At 41.5% G+C, this 12,889-nt stretch overlaps 1 protein-coding gene across 1 annotated transcript in view; it reads left to right on the plus strand.

The window, feature by feature from the left end:
- Window positions 1-12,889, plus strand: part of MDH1B (malate dehydrogenase 1B) — a 42,776-nt gene that overhangs the window by 4,749 nt on the left and 25,138 nt on the right. Inside the window, exons 2-3 of the mRNA XM_044432157.1 lie at window positions 21-133; window positions 2,130-2,264. Coding sequence (XP_044288092.1) covers window positions 21-133; window positions 2,130-2,264 — 248 coding nt within the window. The remainder of the gene's footprint in view (window positions 1-20; window positions 134-2,129; window positions 2,265-12,889) is intronic.

Raw genomic sequence — 12,889 nt, forward strand, 5'->3', positions numbered from 1 at the left:
ATTAACCATTTAATTTTCAGGTAGGGCAGACTGCCCCTACTATGCTAAAGCAGAACTCCTAGCTGACTACCTGGAGAAAAAATTGCCTAACTTCAGGATACACAAGATTACTCAACATCCTGATAACTGGGAGGTAAAAGATTTCAATCTGGTTTAGTACTTCAGGGATTCCCAAAGGAATAACCTTCAGAAGCATCTTTTCAGGTGGCCGAAGAGACTTTTGATGAAAACCTCTATACTGAGTGCATGGTCCTTTGGATCCTGACCACTGGACTTGATTGCTTATATAATTGTTTTAGGTCAAATATCAGGTATGTGGAAGCACAAGAAATGAGGTGTGGGGGAATCAGCAATGACTTTTTATTTCTCTAGTACACAAACTGGATCGTTATGCATATAAGTGGAGAAGCACAGGCATACAGCTAATATGAGCATAGCACCTATATTGACCCTTGCAGGGATAACTTTGCCTTCCTTTTCCCTGCTTTGCCTTGCTTTCTTTTGAAAGAATTCTAACTCAGCCTTCGCAGGGTTGGGAGATCTAGGAGCTGCTGAGCAAAAAAAAAAAAAAAAAGTGTCAAATATTGTTCACTACTGGGTACATCTGTATATTTATCAAGTGTGCTTCTACTGATGTGCCACTGAAAGGCCTGATGGCTAAAGAACTCCTCCCGACACTCACTTCACCCTCTAGTGAGAAGTGTCAGAATCTAAGATATTTATAAATCTGTCACAGGAATAAGTTCAGCCTTTGTTTTTCTGCTAAAAGACAAACATTGTGCTAGTAGTTACTGGGCCACACTGATTCCCTCACATATTCAGCCACAAGAATCTTCCTTATTGCAGTTTCCATTTCTACTGTGCTTACTTAGATATAGGAGTGTATTACAATTGCCACTGAACTGAAAACCTTTTCCTAAAGCATCCTAACTACCACTATCTGAATGACGACATGACAGATCAAGATCTCAGTTCCAACCTTGGAAATACATTTTCTAGTTGGCTCTGGACTCTAACCACAGAGTACCTTCCCTCTTCTTTGTAGCTGGCATGATTCTTTAGATGCTGGTGCAGAAACAGATCATTCCAGGGAGAAGGGAGGAGTTAGGCTCTACCAGGATGAAAGGAATGCTTAGTCTCTCCTCCTTGTGAGCAGGGGCTAAATATATAATTGGCCCAAATACTGATCTCCCTTTCTCAAGGGCAAGCTCTTTGTAAATCAGGTTCTTCCTTGTGTGAGTATGACTCACTGGTAGACCACATGCTTTGCAAGCAGAAGGTCTTGAGTTCAATCCCCAGCATCTCCAGGTAGGGCTCCAAAAATTGCTCTCTGAAATCCCAGAGAGCTAATTTTTGCCATTCAGTGTTGACAATACTGAATGGTCTCACTCAGTATAAAGCACCTTCCTATGTTTCTATGCGTTTTGCAACATTTTGAAGATCAACTTATACTGTACAACTGGTGCAAGTGTGATCTTGATTGAAGTTTGCTGGCAGGGAAGACGTGCATGATCACAGGCGCCGAGTGGGGAGATGGCTGCAATCATGCTGGGGGGTGGGGGGAGATGGCCGAGATGGCGCCTGTCTCTCCCTCCCCCAGCGTGCCCTGTTCGCACCCGTCTCTCCCTCCCCCGTCTCTCCCTCCCCCAGCGCGCCCTGTTCACACCCATCTCTCTCTCCCCCAGTGCACCCGCGATTGCACCCATCTCTCCCCCCACCAGCGCACCGGGATGACAGGCATGTGCAGAGATGACGGGCGCGATCTCGGTCGTGCTGGGGGCGGGGGGAGATGGCCATGATCTTTGTTGTTCTTTGTTACTTTACTTCACATTTTTTTGATTCAAAAAATGGTTACAGAACAGATTAACCTTATTTACATTGACCCTTATGGAGAAATTTAACTTGGATCATGACCAATTCGGGTCACGACCAGCGTCCTAGAATGGTTTAAGTTCGTGAGCCAAGGTACCACTGTACTGAGACCTTAGTTAAATATGAAGCGAAAGAGTTTAGATGTATCATCTTGGGAAACTGAAGCACTGCCTTGAACATTACCTTGACAGCTCTTTCAGGATTCACTATACATTAACATTACATGTCATGCTTCATTTGGGGGTTTTTGCTTTTAGACATGGTTGCAGGAGATCTGTGAGAAAAATGGATGGAAACATACGCACTCTCCAATTATTTGGAGGGAATTGTTAGACCGGGGAGGAAAGGGCCTTCTTCTCGGAGGATACAATGATTTCCAAGAACATGCTCAGGTAAACATTTGCCTTCAGGATTTTCTGTGTTTCTTCTTTCCTTATTATTTGTCTTGTCTTCACAGTTAGCTTGTTTTCAGCATCTGTTCAGGATCTCAACAAAAGTCTGCAATCAGAAAATTTACTTATTAAGGTTAAGGGTGTGGGAATGTAAGTAATTTGGTGATGAGGAAATTTTTCCTAACTGTAGGAATTGCAGAATTCAGAAGCTGGATAATTAAAATCTAAAGAAGCCTGCACTGGAAAGGCCTGGCCTAGATCACAGATAGGAGCATGGATTAGGGGTTTCTGACTACTAGTGGGTTTTTTTAGGGCTTGTTATTATGTTTTAGATTTATGTACCACCTTTTCTTTTCTTTGTTTAAGAACTCAGAGCAGCTTACATCATTCTCCTCCAATTCTTCTCCACTCAGTTAGCTGGTAGAAATCATGAGGAACTATAAGAATTGAAATAGAAAATAGATTAGATCATATATAATCATCCTGGATGTATTGCATGTACAAATCAGAAACCAAATGAATACAATAGATATCCATGCACAGGATTTGAGGCATTGTGAAATTAACTAAAACTTCCACTTAGTGTCTAAACAGATGTTGTCGTTCATGGAAGGCCTGGTGTGTGTTGGGGTGTGTTTGGACCTGAATGAACTAGGATTCAAGGGAACTCTTGTAGTTGGGACCAGGTGAATTGGAGTCCTCTGACTTTCTGAAAAGCAGAAGTAAAAAAGGCAAAGGAGAGGTCAGTTGCTATTCAAGGAGAGAAAATTGCTCACAACAGCTCACCCCTAGCCATGGAGAGTGTGCAATAGCTGTTCCTTGCACCAAATCAGCATGGTGAAAAGGGAGATTCTAGGGAGGCTGGAACAGTTAACTTCAGAATACTCATGCCAGTTTCCAGTGCCTTGTATGGCATGTCCTCTTCATTCGTATTTCCTGTTTAAGCTGTTGGTTCACAGAGACAATAAATGACCTTTTACCCAAAAGCTGCTTCCAACAGAATGAATTTACACGTACAGGAAAAGCAGGTCAAAGAGTGGAGATTACCACTTGTAGGGAAAGGACCTCCAGAAAGTATAGCAGAATTGAAAGATAGCTTTGCTAGGATCCATGGTATTGTCTTGAAGGTGCCAATCACAGGAGAGGCGAGGGCCAGGGCACGGCCGCCCACCACCACTGGGAAGACACGGCGGTGGGTGATTGTTGTTGGGGACTCCCTGCTGAGGGGCACTGAGGCGGCAGTGTGCCGCCCCAACCTGGAGACAAGGGAGGTTTGCTGCCTGCAGGGTGCATGCATCCGGCATGTGAAGGACAGAGTGGAGTGTCTTGTTCGCCACCAGCCGCTCCTGGTGATCCATTTGGGCACAAACAACATGGCCAGGCAGGGTGTGGTCGGGATCACCAGGGACTTCGAGGCCTTGGGGAAGAAACTCAGGGAGCTAAAGGCCCAAGTGGCCTTCTCGTCAATCTTTTTTTTTTTTATAAATTTTTAATTAAAATTTTAAACTAACACTAAAAACATCAAACATCACATACATCGGATTTACTGGGTCAACCTCCTACTACATATTTTTTAACATTCTAAAGTCAAATTCAAATCAATTTATAATAATTTAAAAACATCTCTAAGTTTACGCCAAGTCCCGTTTCTCCAGCCAATTATAGAAAGAATCCCAAGTTCAATAGAAGTCAGTATCCTCTTTCTCCTTCAATGATAAAGTCAATCTATCCATTTCTGCGCAGTCCAAGATCTTGCTTACAATCAATCCATCGGTGGGCAGCTGCTCACTTTTCCAATATTGAGCAAATGCAATCCTCGCCACTGTAATTAGGTGCAGCATCAGATACATTTTCTGTCTGTTAACGTCTTCTGGTATGATACCTAACAAGAAAACTTCGGGTTTAAAAGCAAAGGGTTTTTGTAATATTTCCTTCATCTATGTATTTTAATCCAATATTTTTTTGCCTTATCACAAGTCCACCACATATGATAAAAAGTACCCACTTTATGTTTACATTTCCAACATCTATTTGACATATTTGGAAACATCTTAGCTAATCGACTTGGTGACAAATACCATCTATAGAACATTTTATATAAATTTTCTTTATACGAAGTTGCTAATGTTATCTTAATGTTTCTTTCTCATAGTTTTTGCCACTTTTCTAGTTCAACATTAAATCCAAAGTTTTGTGCCCATGTTATCATAGTTTCCTTAACCTGTTCCCCTTCCATTTTCCTGTCTAGTAAAAAATCTTATAGTCTTTTGATAATTTTCTCATCTGTTTTAAGCATCACTTGATCAAACTCTGTTAGGTCTTTGTAGAACCCCCATGCTTTACAGCCTTTAGCATATCTCAATTGCATCTGCACCTTATACCACCAGGAAATATTAAGTCCCTGTTCTTGTATTTCTTGCTCCAGTTTCAGGCCACTGTCCTTATCCAAGATATCATCATATCTTATGATCTTTTCAAAGTTCAATACATTTGGATATACAAAAGCTTCCATAGGTGAAAGCCATCTTGGTAATTTATTATACAGTTTTAGCTTTACTTTTTCCCAGACTGACTTTAAAGATCTTCTAATAAAGTGACTCAGAAAAGATCCATGTGACTTAGCTTTTTCATACCACATATAAGCATGCCAACCCATCTGCAAGTCATGACCTTCAAGATACAAAATTCTCTTATTTCGCAAAGTTATCCATTCTTTTAGCCACATTAACACAGACGCGTGATAATACAACATCCAATTGGGAACACCAAAACCTCCATTCCTTTTAGCTTCCTGAAGCATTTTTAATTTAATCCTTGGTTTCTTTTTTTTCCAGATAAATCTCGAGATTTGAAAATTTAGGTCATCAAAGAATTATTTATCAATTTTTACAGGAATCATTTGAAATAGAAACAGAAGTTTAGGTAATATATTCATTTTAACAAGTGCTGTTCTTCCCATCAAAGATAATTGTAAATTGGCCCATTTTTCCAAATCACCTTTAATATCCTTCAATAATTTATCATAATTATCTTCTTTCAAAGTGGCACATTTAGCTGTAAGAGAGATTCCCAAGTATTTAACCTTCTTAGCAATCTGCAAATCTACTTGTTCCTGGAGCCTTTCTTTTTGTTCTCACGTAAGGTTTTTAACTAACAGTTTCGTTTTTTCTCTATTTATTTTCATTCCCATAACTTCACCATATTCTTCAATCCATTGCAAAAGTTTAGGCATTGTTACAAAAGACCATTATAAAGACCAAATCATCTGTGAATGCTTGCAATTTATAACTTTCATCCCTAATTCTAGTGCCTTTGATGTCCTCATCATCCCTAACACTTCTATTCAGTACCTCTAAAATCAAAATAAACAGGAGGGGTGACAACGGACAACCTTGTCTTGTGCCCTTTTGAATCTCTATAGGGTTTGAAAGTTCTCCATTAATTAAGATCCTGGCCGACTGTTTTTGATAAATACTTGATATCGCATTCATAAATTTTTCACTTGAATCCAAGTGAAAGTTCCATTTGAATCATCTGTTGCTTCATAAATTGCCAATTAACATTATCAAAGGTTTTTTGGGCATCCATAAACAGTAAAGCCATTGGTTTTTTGGTATGTATCTCATAATATTCTAAGATACCCAAGGGAGTTCTCAAGTTATTCTTCATTTGTCTTTTTGGCAAAAAGCCATTTTGGTCTGGATGGATAATGTCTATTAATAACTTCTTTAATCTTTCTGCAAGTATAGAAGCAAAAATTTTGTAATCCACATTTAACAATGATATAGGTCGGTAGTTTTGAATCTGTGCTACATCCATATCTTCTTTCGGTATTAATGTGATATTTGCCTCAGTCCAAGTAGTTGGTATTTTAGCATTTAACAATGCTTCATTACATATATATTTTAAGAGTGTAGCAAAAATTGCTTCGAAAGATTTGTAAAACTCGGCTGGCAGACCATCCGGGCCAGGGGTTTTGTCATTCTTCTGCCACTTAATTGCTTCTATTACTTCCGTAATTGTGACTTCTTGATTTAATAGCTTTTGGTATTTTTCTGGTAGTTTCGGTAACTCTTCCTTTCGAATAAATTCTTTAACTTTCTCGATTGAAATCTCCTCCTTCTGATATAACTTTGTAAAAAAGTCTTCCACTATTTTCTTGATTTGTGCACTCTGCACATGTAATCGTCCTTCTCCGTCTTTCAGTTTCACAATCAATCTCTTCTCTTTTTCTTTCTTAACTTTATGTGCTAACCATCTCCCCGGTTTATTAGCATTTTCAAAGAAGCTCTGTTTGGTCAACTTCATTTGTTTAGTAAGCTCATTTGTATCCAAAAGGTTTAACTTATGCTTTAAAATGTCCAATTGAGACTTAAGACTTTGTTTTGATGGGTCTTCCTGCAGCACTTGTTCCAATTTCATCAACTCCTCTATTATCACTGCTCGCTCTTGTTTTTCTTTTTCTTGCTCTTGTTTTTTCTTTTTACTTATATGCGCTGAATATGTTATTATCACTCCCCTGACATAGGCTTTAGCTGTATCCCAGACATTCTGTAAAGAAGTTTCTTCTGGTTTATTTATTTGAAAAAATACTTGCATTTCTTTATTTATCTTTTCTGTAATTTTTTTCTTTTAACAATGTTTTATCTAGGCTTCGTCCTTACAGTTCCTTTTAGTGATAAAAATACCGGGTTATGATCTGCCCAGACATTTGCCTCTATTTCAGCTTCTATCAGATTTGGTACTAAGTCTGGAGTTACCCAAACCATATCAGTTCTGGACCACGACCTATGTCTATTTGAGTAAAAAGAGTATTCGGCAGAAGATGGGTTTTTATGCCTCCAAGCGTCTGTCAGTCTAAATTCCTCAATCATGTTAGAGCAGGACTTTAGGAGTATCCTCCTACCCTTTTTTCCTTTACTAACATTCTTATAATCCATTTCCTTATCCACAATTGCATTGAAATCTCCCATTACACACATAGTCTGGAAATCCACTTGTAGAAGTAACATGTGTAATTTTTGATAAAAAGTTTCCTGATGATCGTTTGGTGCATATATTGCCACTAAGAGTACTTTTTTCCATTTAATTGTGATTTCAACCATCAGGATCCTACCCTCCTCATCAGCGAGAATAAATTTAGGGTCCAATTTTTCCTTAACATAGAGTGCTAGACCTCTTTTCTTTTGAGAAGTAGAAGATACAAACAATTTTCCTAGTTTTAGGCATTCCAAAAGATTAACACTTTGCTTCTTAATATGTGTTTCTTGTAAACAAATTATATCTAATTTTTGTTTTTGAAGTTGAGCAAAAACCTTTCTTCTCTTAGAAGGTCCATTCAGTCCATTAACATTTAAAGAGAGGAACTCAATTCTCCCTTCTCTTTTTGCAGCCATATTTAAGAAAAATTATATAAATATATATGTATATATGTATACATATACATGTCTATTTATTTTTTGCCTTTACAGCTCTACCTTTTCTCTTCTCCTTTGAGTCCAAAATTTGTACTTCTTGTTTTGCATTGACATTCGTCATTTCTCCTTCCTCAGAATGGTACTCTGTTAGTTCCATTGCTTCAGTACTTTTTTCTTCTTCTTTTGAAGTGCCGGGTTCTTCCTCTTCAAGCATAGCTCTAAATTTTTCATAGAACTCTTGTGCTTTGAGAATTGAGTCTAATCTATATCTTACAGAGTTCCAAGTGAAAAATATTCCTTCTGGTGTTAATCACTTGAAAATAATCTCTTTCTTAATCAATTTCATAGTTAGAAATAAGTATTTCTTTCACCCATCTCTAACCCTCCATGGTATTTGTTTCAGAATCTTCCCTTCTTGATGATCATCTCTCTTTAACGGTTTCTCACATGTAGCCCTCAAAACATTGTCTCTTACAGACCTTAGAGAAAATTTGACATGGACTTCTCTTGGGAGTTTATTTCTTCTAGTGTAGCTTGAGTTGACCCTATGTGTCAGGTTGATCCCCAAATTCATGGCTTCATTATCTACTCCTAAGAGATCTGCCAACATGTTAGTCACCAATTTGCACAAGTTCTCACCCTTCTCCTCTAAAATATTCTGGAATCTTAAATAATAAGATGCCTTTTCCATCTCTAGTATGGTCACGGCATCCCATATTGACTTACTTGTTTGATTGATTAACTGTGTTTCTTTATCTACCGTCTCTAGCTTTCCCTGTGTTTGCTGTATTTTTTGCGTATTCTGTTCAGCTTTGAGTCGAACATCAGAAAGCTGAGTTGTTATCTATTTACTAGAGTTATCCAATTTATCCCACCGCTCTTTCTGTTCACTTGACATACTTTCCAACCATGTTACCATCGCTTCTTGAGAAGCTTGCATCCTCTCTTGAGATGCTTGCAAAGCTGTTAAGGCCGTCTGTATTGCCAAAGTCGTCGTTTGCAGTTCTCTTAAGCTTCTTGCCGTATCTTCTATCTTAGGTTGGTGAATTGGGCTCTGGGCAGCTGAAGAGGGAGCTGAGGAGGAGGTCTGTATTTTCCTCATAATGAATGTTATTCACCAAAAAAAAAAGGGAAAAAATAGAGGAGAGAAGTGAGATTGAGAAAAAAGAACTAAAGGGAAAAGGGGGGGGGGAGAGCTTGCAGTAATTCCAGTGGCCACCGGGTGGCAGCAAAAAATTGTTGAAATTTTTCTTTTCTTTTTTTTTTTCACAGTCTTCGATTATCCAGTCTGGAATTTATTTTGGCAGTCATCCATTTTTTATTTTTTATTTTTTTTGTCAGAGGTCCCAGAAAAGGAGTAGATGGCCAAGAAAAAAAAACAGTTTCAACAAATTATATTCTAGTATAGCTTAATTCCACCGTACTTGTTGCTTTAGTTTTTCGCCCTTGAGGAGGTTATAAGAACACAATTTCAGCTTTTACACAAGCCTTAAGTCCTCCCCCCGTAACATTAGATTGCCACTGGGGGGGAAAGCTTCCTCCCTCCCTCAAAGGGACTTTCCTTTCTTTGTTATTGTGCCAATTAGCAACAAATACAGCTTTTCCACAAATATTCTTCTAAGAAGGGAAAGCAATGCTCACCTGAAAATAATCACAATAGAGAGAAAAACACCACACAGTATGAAAGTTTCTTGGCAGATATCCAAATATCCTTGGCAGCAATCCAGTATAGAGAAAGATCTTTCTGTCATTCAATTTATCATTCGATTTCACCGTAAATTATTTATCTTTAATTATTTGCCCTTGGAGAGATTTAAAAAAAAAACTTTTTCTTTACTTACAAACAGCTCATCTCTCTCCTTCATCTCAGTTGCCGCTTGCAGTTCCGTGGGGGGAAAATAAACTCCCCTCCATCCAAAGGGCTTTTCCTTTTTTTTTTCCTTATATTCCCACAGGAAATATTGTAAAAAGGAACAAGAGATAAATGTGTCTTAACAAATCCAACGATTATAGCTAAATTCCTAATTTAAACAATCGGCATGTCGGAGACTCGTGGAAGGCTGATCTCCTTCCTGAGTTGTCCGGCTGAAAGATGCCTGATTTTCTCCCAGCAGATATGGGATTGCCATCCCACACCGTCTAGGAGATTTCCCAAGCACTTTATCTTCAGCCCCGACAGGGCTTAGATTGGGCTCGTGGCCCACCACCGGACATTTACCAGTGCGATAACGGAGCTTCGTTAATCATGTCTGTCTTGTCTCGACGCCATTACCGGAAGTCCCGGCCCTCTCGTCAATCTTACCAGTCCATGGATTTGGGCCAGGAAGGGACAGGAGGGTCTCCGAAGTGAACGACTGGCTTAGGGTGTGGTGCCAGAAGGAACGCTTCAGGTTCCTCGACCACAGCACTCGGTTTCTTGCCTCACGAGGATGGGGAAAAGGTCCTTTGGAGATGCTCTAGCGAGCTTTATCCGGAAGACTTTAAACTGAGCTGGGGGAGGGGGGGTTCAGGCCCCCCAGAACTGTGTCTGCACTGGACAAGTGTGGGGAGAGGATCAGGACTCTGGGAGCAGGGTTTTAGAGGTGCTGCAGGGACTGACAGGACTCCTACAGAGAGGGGCCACGTATCAGGGAGGATGGGAGGAAGGAGGAGGCTGGGAACTCCAAGGAAAGGAAGTGGTGGGAAGGAGTTGAGATGCATGTACACCAATGCTAGGAGCATGGGTAATAAGCAGGAAGAGCTTGAAGCTGTCCTGGGAATAGGAGGGTATGACCTGGTGGGAATCACAGAAACTTGGTGGGATGAAAGGCAAGTCTGGAATGTTAACATAGAAGGGTATCACCTTTTTAGAAAGGACAGGAAGGGAAAGAGGGGTGGGGGCATGGCTTTATACGTCAGGGAAGGGCTAGGATGCAGTGAGATAGAATGCAGCACAGATGGGGATTCGGTAGAGGCAGTCTGGGTGAAACTTAGGGGTTTTGACAGGGAAAGAGACCTGACCGGGGGGGTATGTTATCGTCCTCCAGGTCAACTTGAGACCCTGGATGATGTCCTGACAGACCAGATTCTAAGGATATCTCAGGGGAGAGACACAATAATTATGGGAGATTTCAGTCTCCTGGATATTAGTTGGGAGACTCATTCGGTTGTGACAGCCAGGTCACATCGCTTCCTAGAAGCTATAGAGGGAGGGTTTTTCACACAGAGGGTCCAAGAGGCAACGAGGGGGGGAAACATCCTTGACTTGGTCTTGACCAATAGGGAGGAGCTGATAGATGAAGTACAGATTAGGGGAGCTCTGGATGTGAGTGATCACTCCATCCTATGCTTTGAGATCAGGGGAGTGGGGACATGCAGCAGGTTGAGCACCAGAAGCTGGGACTTCAAGAGGGCCAACTTTGGCCAACTGAAGGCCAGACTGGGGAAAGTCTCCTGGGATAAGTTACTGGAAGGTAAGCGAGTTGAGGAAGGGTGGATGGCACTCAAAAGGGAGGTTTTGGAGGCGCAAGCCTTGATGATACCTCTAGGCAGTAAGGTGGGGAGGCGGAGGAGAGTGCCGCCATGGTTGCGAAAGGAGGTGGTTAGAGGGATTAGATGAAAGAGGAACCTCCATAGGAAATGGGTACTGGGGCAAATAGACTAAAGGATGTACTGGGAGGAGGAGGCCTGTTGCAGAAGAATTCTTCACAAGGCTAAGGCTGATTATGAGCTGAGACTTGCCAAGAATATCAAGAGCAACAAAAAGGGCTTCTTTCAGCATGTAAATAGGAAGAGGAAGGGGAGACAAGTGGTGGGACCACTAAATAAGGAAGAAGGAGATCCAGTGACTGATATGAGGGAGCAGGCACAGATGCTAAATTACTGTTTTGCCTCTGTGCTCTCCCCAAAGCAGGACAGGGGATATCCGCATAGGAGATTAGATGAGGCTAGGGACTTAGGGGCACAGTTTAGAGTCACCCCCCTTGAAGTCGAGGGACTCCTCAGGGTGTTGGACATTACAAAGGCGCCAGGCCCTGACGGGTTACACCTGAGACTACTTAGAGAGTTGGCAGGGGTTCTCTCATGCCCACTGGCCTCCATTTTTGAGGCCTCATGGAGAACGGGTGAAGTTCCAGAGGACTGGAGGGTGGTATCAGTGGTCCCAATTTTCAAAAAGCATAGTAGAAGGGACACGGGGAATTATAGACCTGTTAGCCTTATGTCCATTGTAGGAAAAACAATGGAAAGGCTCATAATAGAGAGAGATCTAGTGATGCTAGATAGGGAAGGGAGGCAGGCAGCCACACAACACGACTTCTGCAAAAACAGGTCCTGCCAGACAAACCTTGTGCAATTCTATGACAAGGTTTCGAGATGGCTAGATGGAGGGGATGCAGTGGATGTGGTATACCTGGATTTCAGCAAGGCCTTTGACAAAGTGCCCCATGATCTCCTGGTGGAGCAACTGAGGAGTTTTGAGATACATCAAAGCACTGTCTGGTGGATTAGGGCATGGTTGACTGACCGAAAGCAGAAAGTAACCATTAGTGGGGAATCATCGGGATGGCAGCCAGTGACAAGTGGGGTCCCCCAGGGCTCTGTCCTGGGGCTGATCCTGTTTAATCTTTTCATTAATGACATGGAAGGAGATCAAATTCGCAGACGATACTAAAACTGGAGCAGTGACCACAACTGAGAAACAGGTACTCCAGAACCAAAAGGATCTGGACAGACTATAGAAGTGGGCAGGAGACAACGGGATGGCGTTCAATGTGGAGAAGTGCAAGGTCTTGCACTTGGGGCATAGGAATAGGTGTCATAAGTACAGGTTAGGTGACAAGTGGCTGGAGAGCAGCACTTGTGAAAGGGACCTTGGGGTACTGGTTGACTGCAGGGTAAACATGAGTCAGCAGTGTGATGCTGTGGTCAAGAGGGCGAACGCCACCCTTGGTTGCATAGCCAGAAGTGTGGCTTCTAGATCAAGAGAGGTATTACCACCACTCTACACGACTCTGGTGCGCCCACAACTGGAATATTGTGCTCAGTTTTGGGCTCCTCATTACAGAAAGGATATAGCCAGGTTAGAGTCAGTGCAGCCTAGGGCCACAAGGTTGGTGGCCGGTTTGCAGGGGATGGGGTATGAGACGAGACTGAGGGAACTGGGTCTCTTCAGCCTGGAGAAGAGGAGACTCAGAGGGGATATGTTGGCGACATACCTGTATGTCGCCA

This window comes from Varanus komodoensis, unplaced genomic scaffold, assembly GCF_004798865.1.
Source record: "Varanus komodoensis strain SLA01 unplaced genomic scaffold, ASM479886v1 scaffold23, whole genome shotgun sequence".
Lineage (NCBI taxonomy): Eukaryota > Metazoa > Chordata > Lepidosauria > Squamata > Varanidae > Varanus > Varanus komodoensis.